Source organism: Crocuta crocuta, unplaced genomic scaffold, assembly GCF_008692635.1.
Source record: "Crocuta crocuta isolate KB4526 unplaced genomic scaffold, BGI_CrCroc_1.0 scaffold130, whole genome shotgun sequence".
Lineage (NCBI taxonomy): Eukaryota > Metazoa > Chordata > Mammalia > Carnivora > Hyaenidae > Crocuta > Crocuta crocuta.
Window position 1 is genome coordinate 8361917 of NW_027527920.1, and position 13275 is coordinate 8375191.

The following is a 13275-nucleotide window of genomic DNA, read 5'->3' on the forward strand; positions in this document are numbered from 1 at the left end:
AGCAGTTTACTCTCAGAAGATGAAAGGGAAAACATTATATGTACTTGAAAATACATACGTACTTGAAACTCCTCTAAATTTATGAGTATATATACATAGTGTTCATGATATTATGCCCATGACCATAGAAAAAAGGAGGAAAACAAAGTTTTGTCATGTATTTACTCAACAGGTTATACTTGTAAGGTTTTTTAAAGAAGTCTATAACATTCAAATTTATGTGACTGAAAGAAAATCAGTGATTTATTTTTTAATATAATTTATTGTCAAGTTAGCTAATACACAGTGTATACAGTGTGCTCTTGGCTTCAGGATTAGAGTCCCTTGATTCATCACTTATATAAAGCACTCAGTGCTCATCCCAACAAGTGTCCTCCTCAATGCCCATCACCCATTTTCCCTTCCCCCCTCAGTTGACCCTCAGCTTGATCTCTGTATTTGTCTCTTAGGATTTGCCTCCCTCTCTGTTTGAAACTATTTTTTTTCCCTTTCCTTCCCCCATGGTCTTCTGTTAAGTTTCTCAAATTCTACATATGAGTAAAAACATATAATATTTGTCTTTTCTCTGACTGACTTATTTCACTTAGCATAATACCCTCCAGTTCCATCCACATTGTTGCAAATGGCAAGATTTCATTCTTTCTCAGGCCAAGTAGTATACCATTGTGTGTGTGTGTGTGTGTATGTATGTGTGTGTGTATATATATATATATACCATATCTTCTTTATCCATTTATCAGTTGATAGACATTTGGGCTCTTTCCATAATTTGGCTATTATTGATAGTGCTGCTATATACATTGGGGTACATGTGCCCCTTCGAATCAGCAGTTTTGTATCCTTTGTATAAATATCTAGTAGTGGAATTGCTGGGTCATAGGGTAATTCTATTTTTAATTTTTTGCGCAACCTCCATACTGTTTTCCAAAGTGGCTGCACCAGTTTGCATTCCCACCAGCAGTGCAAGAGGGTTCCCATTTCTCCACATCCTTGCCTACATCTCATTTCCTGAGTTGTTCATTTTAGCCACTCTGACTCATATGAGGTGGTATCTCACTGTGGTTTTGATTTGTTATTTCCCTGATGATGAGCGATGTCGAGCATCTTTTCATGTGTCTGTTGGCCATCTGGATGTCTTCTTTAGAAAAGTTTCCGTTTATATCTTCTGCCCCATTTCTTCACTATATTATCTGTTTTGGGGGTGTTGAGTTTGCTAAGTTCTTTATGGATTTTGGGTACTAACCCTATTTTCTCCCATTCCATCGGTTGCCTTTTAGTTTTGTTGATTGGTTCCTTTGCTGTGCAGAGCTTTTTATCTTGATGAGGTCCCGTAGTTCATTTTTGCTTTTATTTTTTTATTTCCCTTGCTTTTGGAGATGTGTTGAGCAAGAAGTTGCTGTGGCTGAGGTCAAAGAGGTTGTTGCCTGTTTTCTCCTCTAGGGTTTTGATGGTTTCCTGTCTCACAGTTAGGTCTTTCATCCATTTTGAGTTTATTTTTCTGTATGGTGTAAGAGAGTGGTCCAGGTTCATTTTTCTACATGTTGCTATCTACTTCTCAGCACCATCTGCTAAACAGCTTGTCTTTTTTCCATTGGGTACTCTTTCCTGCTTTGTCAAAGATTAGTGGCATATGTTTACAAGTCCATTTCTGGGTTCGCTATTCTATTCCATTCGTCTGTATATCTGTTTTTGTGCCAGTACTATACTGTCTTGATGATTACAGCTTTGTAGTAGAGGCTAAAGTCTGGGATTATGATATCTCCAGCTTTGGTTTTATTTTTCAACATTACTTTGACTCTTCAGGATCTTTTGTGGTTCCATACAAATTTTAGGATTGTGAAAATCATTGCTTTTGAGGAGAGGGAGCATGGCAGTCAAAATACAACTCATCTTCATATTCAGAAATTCAGGATTTTTTTAATTTTAAAAAAAATATTTATTTTTTAAGAGGGAGAGAGACAGAGAAAGAGTGCCAACAGGAGAGGGACACAGAGAGGGAGACATAGAATTGGAAGCAGACTCTAGGCTCTGAGCTGTCAGCATAGAACCCGACACGGGGCTTGAACCCACAAACCATGAGATCATGGTTACCTCAGCCAAATTCGGATGCTTAGCTGACTGAGCCACCCAGGTGCCCCAGAAATTGTCTCAGTTCTGAGTTTGACATGAAAATGTCCTTTACTAATTGTTAAATAAATACTAAATATGTCTTATAAAAATGAGAAATGATTGTGACTATGCCAGAAGTAATAGGAAAAACACTGCATTGGGAATCAGGACAACCTGAGTTCCAGCTCTTATACTTGTAACTTTTGTTGAGTCATCTAGTCTTTCTATATTGTTTTCTTATCTTTGTTTAAAATATATTGTGAGGAGAGATCATTAGGCACATCTCACAGTATTCAGAGTAGTGTAGTATGAACGGAAAAGTAAAAAACATGACAATTTTTATATTTTGCTGATTTTTATTTGAGTTTATAGATTGGTAATGTATTCACTGTCTTAATCAAGTTTGCCTTATTTGGTGCTTAATAGAAAGAATAAATAAATAGAAAGGTGTCCAGTAGATAGAAAGGTATGCTTTAAGATACATTTTCTTTAAATCCTTTTTTTATAGGAATAATCGTGCTGGTTTTGTATATAAAAATGATATTTCTGGGGACATCGGTTGTGTCAGTGGGTAGATTATACGACTCTTGATATCAGGATCATGAGTTCAAACCCCACATTTAACATGGAGTCTACTTTTTAAAAAGTGGGGTTTCTGACTAGCATTATGCACTCTGAATGTTTTTCCCCTGTGGTGCTGGACTTCCACTGGTCATCTGTGCATGCTAATTCTGCTTGCTTTGTGAACAGTGGTATATATTGGTACAGTTTTTCCCTGTGCCAAGCTCACTAAATCATAAGGGACCAAACTCATGACCAGCATTTTGCTGATAGCATGCTTTAGCCAACACATTGATTAATCCACATGGGAACACTGAATTTATTGTAGGAATCCAATTAACTATGCAGAAGACAGAATTCTTTTTTTTTTTTTTTTTAATGTTTCATTTCAAGGAGAGAGAGAGGGGGGGGGACAGCGTGAGCAGGGGAGGGTCAGAGAGAGAGGGAGTCACAGACTGAAACAGGCTCTAGGCTCTGAGCTGGCAGGCAGCACAGAGCCCAACGTGGGGCCTGAACCCACGAACCGCGAGATCATGACCTAAGCAAAAGTCGGACGCTCAACCGACTAAGCCACCCAGGCGCCCCGCAGAAGACAGAATTCTTGTATTGTTCCCTCGTATTTTTTACTCATTTTATGTACCTTGTTCGTAAGTTTGTATTTCAACTAAGAACTCATACAGTACTGTCAGTATCACATGGTTGTTGTTTTTTTTTAATTTTAATGTTTTATTTATTTCTGAGAGAGAGAGAGCGTGAGCAGAGGAGGGTCAGAGAGAGAGGGAGGTACAGAATCTGAAACAGGCTCCAGGCTCTGAGCTAGCTGTCAGCACAGAGCCCAACGCGGGGCTCGAACCCAAAAACCGTGAGATCATGACCTGAGCCAAAGTCGGACGCTTAACCGACTGAGCCACCCAGGTGCCCCTCACATGGTTTTTAAAATAACCATTAATATTGTGAGACACATAACACTTTTGCTAGGTACCTAGGGCATCATGTTCTGAGGAGAATATTTTATTACTGATAATTACTACATTATATTGTCTAAGAGTTTCTGAAAGTAGGTCACCTCCTATTTACTTGTTAAGGGTCAGTGCAGGACATGGTTAGAATAATTGCACAAAAAATATACATTCTTTTGAGAAAAGCAAATCCCATTAAATGTGTAACCATTGTTTCTAGGCAGACTATTTTCCTGAAATGCTATTTACCTATTCAAAATCTAGATCCAACAAAAGATCACTTCTATATGTGGAATCATGTTATACTTAAATATTTTAATGACTAAGAAGATTAAAACTGAAAATTAACTCATTAAAACATAGTTACTTGTATTTGCTTTATTATCTAATTCAAAGGAAATTTTTATTAAAGAAAATAACAAAATGTCGCAAGATCCAAAATACACCTTAATAACCATCATATACACTTAGAGGTTCATTGTATTCCTAGTATTATTAAACAGAACTCTCTGAAATAGTGAATATGCAGTTCTGTTACTACCTTTCACATTTTAGTACCACAATTTAAGTATGCTCAGCACAGCAAGTTAGTACTTTTAATCTGCAAATGTTTTAGAATATCAATAATACTTGAAATTTTTATAATGTTTTTTTATTTGGAAAAAAGAACATGTGTGCAAACAGGAGAGGGACAGAGAGGGCAGAAGGCAGAGAGAATCCTAAGCAGGCTATACACACAGTGCAGAACCTGATGTGGAACTCAGACCCACAAGCTGCAAGATCATGACCTGAGCCAAAATCAAGAGTTGGATGCGCAACTGACTGAGCCACCCAGGCACCCCTGTATATCAGTAATACTTTAAAAAATAATGATTTATGTGGGGTTCTTAGTTGGGTGACTTTTTTTTTCAAAATGTATTTTGATAGAGAAAGAGCATGTCATTGTGCACGTGGAGGGTGGGGAAGGGCAGAGAGTGAGAGGGAGAGAGAGACAGAGGGAAAGAGCATCCCAAGCAGGACTTGATCTGACAAACAGAGATTGTGACCTGAGCTGAAATCAAGAGTCAGATGCTTAACCAACTGAGCCACCTAGGCTCCCCTTTAAACGTAATTTTTTATGTGAACAGATCCTTTTACTTTTGGCAATTTAGATATGGAAAATAAGTAATATTTATTTTTATAAAGTACGTGTTATATATTTATATATAAGTATTTTATATTAGTTATATATTATACATGTTTTTATACTTATATAATAATATTGTATTATGTTACATATAAACATATTATTGTTATATTATTAATATATAAATAGAGACTACCCAAGTCAATCTATGACTAAGATTGAACAGAAATTAGACATATCTTTTGATATTAGCATATTCAAACAGAAAACTTGTGCCCAACTTAAAAAAAATTTTTAATGTTTATTCAGTTTTGAGAGACAGAGACAGCATGAGCAGGGGAGGGGCAGGGAGATCGGGAGATACAGAATCTGCACCAGCCTTGGGCTCTGAGCTGTCCACACAGAGCCCGACGGTGGGCTCAAACTCATGGACCTTGAGATCATGACCTAAGCCTTAGTGGGCTGCTCAACTGACTGAGCCACCCAGGCACCCCGCTTTTGCCAAACTTTAAAAAGCTGGAGTGGGTAATGCTGGATGAGAAAAACAATGTGAGAATTATTTGAGTTTCATTTATGCCTAATTTAAGAACCATGTGTTCTTCATAGGATTATGTTTTAAATTCTTACAAACTGTTCCTATAGGATGGTGCTTAACTAAAGGCAGTTTGGTTTGGTTTTTTTATTTACTTTTGAGAAAGAGAGTGTCCACAGGGGAGGGGCAGAGAGAGACAGGGACAGAGGGTCATTGCCAACAGCAGTGAACCCAGTGCAGGGTTTGAACTCAGAAACCCTGAGAACATGACCTGAGCCAAAATGGATGCTCAACCAACTGAGCCACCAGGGCAGTTTTGTGTAACAAATAGTCTGGTAAGATTTTTCTTAGTCTCTCAAGCATCCCTCTGCAGTGTTTTCTAAGCATATTAATGTGGAAAATATATCAAGAGAATATGAAAATTACTTAATTTTATCCTGTCATGGGTGTTGGATTTCTTTTTCTCCTAATGGGTAGATGTCACTGTGCTTTCCAAAAGTTAGAAACGGCCAATTGATACACATAGGATGTATAGCATGGCTGTTTTTATAATGTTGTAATGAGAGTTTATTGGTATACAAGTTAAGGGAAATATCTTTTCCCAAGATACTGAATCTGTGGTGCAAGATTTTACTATTTTAATAGACCTTACAATACTGAGAATTAGTGCGGTTGTGTTTGTAAACAGGTTTTTTCTATGTGAACAAAGTGACTGGAGAGTAGAAAGTAGGCACAGGTCTGGAGAAGAAGACATAAATAAAATAAATAAATAAAAATTTAAAAACATCTGGTCTCCATGGGGCACCTGGGTGGCTCAGTCAGTTAAGCATTTGACTTTGGCTCAGGTCATGATCTCACGGTTCATGTGTTTGAGCTCCACATGAGGTTATGTGCTGCCAGCTCAGAGCCTGGAGCCTGTTTCAGATTCTGTGTCTCCCCTTCTCTCTCTCTCTGCCCCCCTCCCTCCCTCCCTCTGTCCCTCCTTCCCTCCTTCTCTCCTTCTCCCTCTATCCCTCTCTCCCTCTCTCTCTCACTGTCTCAAAAATGAATAAACTTTAAAAAAATTATTTAAAATAATAATAATAAAATAAAAACATCTGTTGTCCANTAGTTGCCAACTTTCTTTCCAATTACCTTAGGTATTTGTTTTAACCTTCTCATTCTGGTCAATCTCTTCTTTTTCATTATCATTGCTGCCCTTATAATTAGATTAACCACATTACATCTGTATAAAATGTTGGTGGGTAGAGCTTCTCATTTGTTCTTGGGTTGCCCATGGACTCCATATCCTACCATACCTATGATTTTGAGTTATAACTGACATATTCCTAATGGTTTTTTTAAACATTTTATTTATTTTTGAGAGAGAGACAGAGTGCAAGCAGGGAAGGGACAGAGAGAGAGGGAGACACAGAATCCAAAGCAGGCTCCAGGCTCTGAGCTGTCAGCACAGAGCCTGACACAGGGCTCAAACTCATGAACTGTGAGATCATGACCTGAGTGAAGTTGGACGCTAAACTGACTGAGCCACCAGGGGCCCCATTACTAAGGTTGTTTTTAAAATACTGTTAGGTTTGCTAGTAAGGGTTCAGGTGTTCTCTGGTTTTAGTGACAGTTTAATTTTTGGCACTTAATAAATGACTGAACAAACAAAGTGTGGAAAATAAAAGTGAGAAAAAAGCTCTGTAAAGCCTAGTGCCGTAATACCATTTCACATTTACTTTCAGTGCTTTATACATAATTGTCTTACATATTTTCCTAATTTTTTACATAACCAGATCCTATAAGCATTTTTTTTCACTTGAATAAGTTTATTCTTTCCTTTTGACGAAACAAGGGAATTTCTTCAAATCAAACAGTTAAAAAATGTTATGGACAGAATAAAAAGGAATTTAATCTCAAGTCTCACACACATATAAATGATTAACAGAAAGTGAACATACAATAGAATTTTTTAGATATTCCTGGTTTTAAATTCTACATAAATGGGAGCTTTAGAGACAAAATTCTATTTTAAAGCAGATATATGATGTGCCGTTTATTTTTAAGTGAGAAGAGATGGAAAAAAGTGCATCCTTCCTAAAGAGGGAGATGGAAGGAGACAGGGGTGTTTTAGGTTTCACATACTCTCCCCTTTCCTGCCTAAGATTTTATCACATCTCTGCTTTGGCAAACCCACCACCCACCTCAGCATGATACAGTTGTCAGTTATGAGAGTCCTTGCCAACCTCATATTTGATGATGGAGCGGGACAGTTGGGAACCACTAAACTCTATAGTTCTTGCACTCTCAAATGCCTGTGACAACTAGACACATAATCTAAATGAAGGATTGGGGGAGGGGGGTACCTGGGTGGCTCAGTCGGTTAAGCATCTGACTTCAGCTCAGGTCATGATCTTGCGTTAGGTGGGTTTGAGCCCCACATCGGGCTCTGTGCTGACAGCTCGAAGCCTGAAGCCTGCTTCAGATTCTGTGTCTCCCTCTCTCTCTCTCTGCCCCTCTCACTCTCTCTCTACATCTCAAAAATAACTAAACAGTAAAAAAAATTCTTAAAAAAAAATAAATAAGTGAAGGATTTGGGGTAGGAAAAAAATTTTGTTCTTGAAATATGATTTTGTTTTTCTAATTTTGAGAGACTCATGGATACAAGAAATATTTCCATTTCCACTTATGTTTACTATTGGGAAAGCAATCAGGCAGGAATGAAGAAAAATGAGAATTGCCACTTGATCTCAACCTTGTGGACCCACCAGGTCCAAATTGAACTGGAGTATGAATATGCCCCATCTAAGGAGGACCAGCCGTCACTTATTTCCTACTAAAGGCTGGACTCAGGATTGCCAAGTCTATTTTTTTTTCTTTTTTTTTTTCTTACAAATAGTTTATCGTCAAGTTGGTTTCCATATAACACCCAGTGCTCATCCCCACAAGTGCCCTCCTCCATACCCATCCCCCCATTCCTCCCACATCCATCAGTCCTCAATTTGTTTCTCAGCATTCAAGAGTCTCTCATGGTTTGCCTCTCTCCCTTTCCCCCACCATTTCCCCCGTGGTCCTCAGTCAAGTTCCTCCTAATCCTCCTATATGTGCAAACATATGGTATTTGTCCTTTTCTGCCTGACTTATTTCCCTCAGCATAACACCCTAAGGTCCATCCGTGTTGCTACACATGGCCAGATTTCATGGTTTCTCATTGCCATGTCGTATTCCATCGTATAGATAAACCACATCTTCTTGATCCATTCGTCCGTTGATGGACACTTAGGCTCTTTCCATGTTTTAGCTATTGTTGAGAGTGCTGCTATGAACTCATAAGCATTTTTAATATCACTGCTAAATCTCATAAAAGGAAATTTTCATTTTTAACAGAGTAAAACATAACAATTTAAATAATTGTCCAAGCTTCAGTCCTCTTCCTTCCTGCCCCTAGTTGCCACTCCCCAAAGGCAACCATTTTTCTATTTCAGCAATTTCTTCATTTACCTTAAGTTTTCCAAATAATGTCATTTTATTGTTTCTTGTTTTATGTATTACACATTAATGTCATATCTACCGTACACCTGAATTCTCCCAGTGCCTTCATAATGAATTTTGGTCAAATGGTGTTAAGTGTTTGTGGGGTTGTTTTTTGTTTCTTTTAATGTTTATTTTTGAGAGAGAGAGAGACACAGTGTGAGCGGAGGAGGGGCAGAGAGATGAAGACTCAGAAACTGAAGCAGACTCCAGCTCTGAGCTGTCAGCACAGAGCCCAACGTGTGGCTCAAACCCATGAACTGTGAGATCATGACTGAGCTGAAGTTCAATGCTTAATTGACTAAGTCATCCAGATGCGCTTGTGTTCAATGTTAATATTACTATCACTTTATATATAATCCCAGCTAGACCACATACATATATTTTGTAATATATATACATATTGTAGTTAGGTTTCCTTTCATGCATGGATTTTGTTTTCTCTGACATTAATGCTATATTTCTTGTTTTGTGTCTACTATTAATTCATCTCCAAACTCTTCTACAAAAGTGAAAAATCTAATCGCAATTTTTCCAACGTATCAGCAATTTTTTTCCTAGAAATTTCCATGTGTATTCCAATCTGAACTGATTGCTTTATAGTCTGTCATCCTGGGATTTTCCTTCACCATCATCTTGGAACTTACATTGACTTCTCTTCAGAGTTGGTACCCCTGCTTCCTGGCTTCAATAACTTCTTTCTTGTTGTGTTTTCTTTTTATGGTGGGGCACAAATTCTTGTAGCTTAGTGAGAGAGAGTATGTGGGAGATACATATTTTTTGATGCCCTACCTGTTTGTAAATTTCTTTATTCTCCCCTAATATTTAATTGCTAATTTGGTTGGAACTAAAATTTTGAAGTCTTCTAGCTTCAATTGTTATTGTTGAGAATAACATCTGGTCTAATGCCATGTTGATTTCTGACCTTTTATACCTGGTCTCTTTTTCTCTCTGAAAGCATTTATGATCCTTGATATTCTACTAAAGTTGCATAAGAATATGCCTGGTGGAGGCCTTTTCTTCACTGAGTTGAACACATGCAGGCCCTTCTACTTACTACTCTGTGGACCCATTTTCTTCAGATTCTGGGCAATTTTCCTGCATCCCCATTTCTTTGGTTCCCTTTTTCTGAAGTATGTGTTATTTGGATATTGGCCTTCTTATCCAGCTCCTCTTAATTTTCTTATATTTTTTCATCCATTTTCTATCTCTCTGTTTTTCATCTCCACTTTCTGGGAGATTCCCATCCTTTATAATATACTTTTTATTTCTCCTATCAAATTTATAATTTTTGTTAAGTCTCTTTTTCATAACATCTTCTTATCATGGATGTAGGCTTATTTGTTTTAATTATTTTGAAGTGTTTTTTTTCTCCTGCATTGTCTCTATTTCTTCTTACTCAGATATTACTTTTAATATTTATTTGTTTTATTCTCCTGCAAGTTATTGGTTTTCCTCATGTGATCTTTGGTTGGTATTTCAGTGAGGCACAAAGAACTCACTGGAACTTTTCTGGGAAGCTGAGACTTGGAGCTTCCTTAGGCATAAGATTGATGATCATAGAGGAACTTACCTATTCATTAGAGTCCCTGTTTGAGCAGAGTCTATAATTCTTTTCTTTTAGGCTGTTTAGTTTCCCCAAGAGGCATCTACAGTCTTTAGCCTGAGGAATATAAGCCTGACTGCCAGTATTCGCCCAGCTCAGTGGGGAAGGTGACTGAGGCTTTCCCTTGTTGTAACATGTAGGCTTTTACTCATTCACCTGTTTTACTAAACTCCTTCATCTCCCACAGCTCTGCTTGGTATCCTCAAGTCTAGAGTCCCTCTGGTTCAGGTAAAAGTACTCAACCTTGTCCCTGACCACAATGGGGAGGGGTAGTAGCCTAACTGTACTGGGCTGAGTCAGGGATCTAGGAGTCCTTAAATGAAGGCTTTTAACATTCTCCTGGTTCAGCTCCATGTGCACTCCAGTCTTCGGGGTCATCAAGCACTTTACATTCCTGACCTTTCTGGGACTCTACAGAGCAAATGGCTTGCTTTTTGGCTGTCTCCTTTATCCCCTCCCCAGTCAGTGCCAGAGGTGTGGCTTTCAGCTTTTACAGGTCACATCAGTCTACTTTGCAGCTTCTAAAATGCAGCCTCTGAACTCCAGCTGTGCTACTGTCCTCTCTCCAATTCCTTTGTCTTTGTTGTTGTTTTTTTCAGTCCCTTCTCATTTTCGTGAGATTTCACGAGGGACTAAAGGTAAATTGTTGTGTTTAATTTGTCTTATTCAACCAGAAGTCTACGTGATCTTTACTATTTTAATTTTTAATGATTGTATTTTCCACCTATTTATCAGACTTTATTCATTTACCTGTTTTTTGCAAATATAGATGACTTCCAACGTATTCTACTTTGAGTTTTTATTCCGAGTATTTATTACTTTTATAATATTTGAAAAACCAATAAAAGTAATACATATTTGTTATTTTTTAGTTGGAAGATAACAAAGAAGAAGAAAATTAATTGCAGTAATACCATTACCCAGGGGTAACATTTGATAAGAGTGGGTATGAGAGAGAAACAAACAAAAATATATGTGTACATATATACAGAAATATATATGTATATATTGCATATATATTCACTCTTAAAAATTAGAATTACACTACATATATAATATACTTTTTTTGTTTGTCATTATTTTGTGAACATTTTTTCATGTCATTATTCTGACACATCTTTATTGTTATTTAGTTCACTTTATGGATATAACACTAAAAACATTCTTTAATCTTGGAGATTACAGCATGTAATACTATGAAATTATAACCAACACTTAATGTAAGAACACTCTGAATGTCCAGCTTTTTTTCTTTTTCTTAAAAGAAAAAATTTCTTAAAAGAAATTTTTTTTATTTATTTCTGAGAGAGAGAGAGAGAGACAGCATGAGCAGGGGAGGGTCAGAGAGAGAGAGGGAGACACAGAATCTGAAGCAGGCTCCAGGCTCTGAGCTGTGAGCACAGAGCCCGACGCGGGGCTCGATCCCACCAACCGTGAGATCGTGACCTGAGCCAAAGTCAGACGCTCAAATGACTGAGCCACCCAGGCTCCCCAAGCTTTTTTTCTAAGAATTAGAAAAATTTTAAAGCTATCCCTGTCCTTTTTTGGTATATTGTGCCCTGAATCCTTACCTTAAAGATTTGACTTGTTGGGGCACCTGGATGGCTCAGTCAGTTAAGTGTCTGAGTTTGACTCAGGTCATGATCTTGTGGTTCATGAGTTCGAGCCCTGCATTAAGCTCTCTGCTGACAGTTCAGAACCTGGACCCTGCTTCGGATTCTGTGTCTCCACCTCCCTCTGCCCATCCTCTCTCTCCCTCCCTCTCTCTCTCTCTCTCTCTCTCAAAAGTAAATAAACATTAAAATTTTTAAAAAATAAAGATTTGACTTGTTAATAATTCTTGCCCTCCCGTTTATTTCCAAGTAATATATGATATTCTATTTAATCTAATAAAGTGCTATAGTTTATTTTTGTGATACTTATGACATCTTGATTTTCTTGTTTCTCTCCAATTGATGTCAGTGTTGTGCTTTTTTGTTTATGAGCTCCTTTTGTGCAGTTCAGACTCTGTTTTCACTTTTTGTGAGTATTACGTTGCCATAGAGTATCTAGGGGGGACATTGTACTACTACAGTGCTTTCAATACTGATAGGACTGGAATTTTAACTCCAATATTCTTCCACCTAAACTGGAAGAACTTAGGGAAATAGATTATATTGAGTGTAAATGAAACACAGATCCCAATATTCTCAACACATACATACATGTATTTGTGCATTTTTAAAAATATTACTTCTTGAGTACATTCTCATGATTCAGGATGCAAAATAATATAAAAAGGTATACATTGGGAAATGTGGGTTCTGTCGCATCCTTGTCCATTCTGTTCATCTCTCCTTCCCCATATAGGTAATTACTTTTTATAATATTCTTTAGTATTCCCTTATGTGAATACAAATAAAAATATGAATATGTGTTTTTATTTTTCCCTCTTTCTTACTCAAAAGACAGTATATTACATACACTGTTCTACACTTCGTTATTTAATTATCTTAGAAGTCTTGTTTCGTGATACATAGAGAACTTGCTCATTTTTTTCCTTCTTAATAGCTCTTTAGCACCCAGTTATCATAAATGGTTTATTTAACCATTCCCTATAGACAAACTCTTGGCTAACCAATGTATTACTTTAATGTATTTTTTTTTTTAACTTTTTCAGGTGGATATGGACAAGAGTGGTGAAATGCGACTTATAGAACTGGATGAATCTTTCAAAAGTGAACATACAGTTTTTGTAACACCACCTGAGATCCCCCATCTACCCAATGGTGAAGAACCCCCCTTACAGTACAGGTATTCAAGAGGCAGAATGTTTGAGATTGAAAGAGAGAAGCAATCCATCATCTGTGACGTAGCTTTCTAAGGACTG

The 13275-nt window shown here is 37.4% G+C and overlaps 1 protein-coding gene across 1 annotated transcript in view; it reads left to right on the forward strand.

Moving 5' to 3' along the window:
• The window catches only part of DENND4A (DENN domain containing 4A), a 131249-nt gene that overhangs the window by 76471 nt on the left and 41503 nt on the right, over positions 1-13275 (forward strand). The window contains exon 15 of the mRNA XM_077746935.1: positions 13066-13199. Within this exon, the coding sequence (XP_077603061.1) occupies positions 13066-13199 (134 nt within the window). The remainder of the gene's footprint in view (positions 1-13065; positions 13200-13275) is intronic.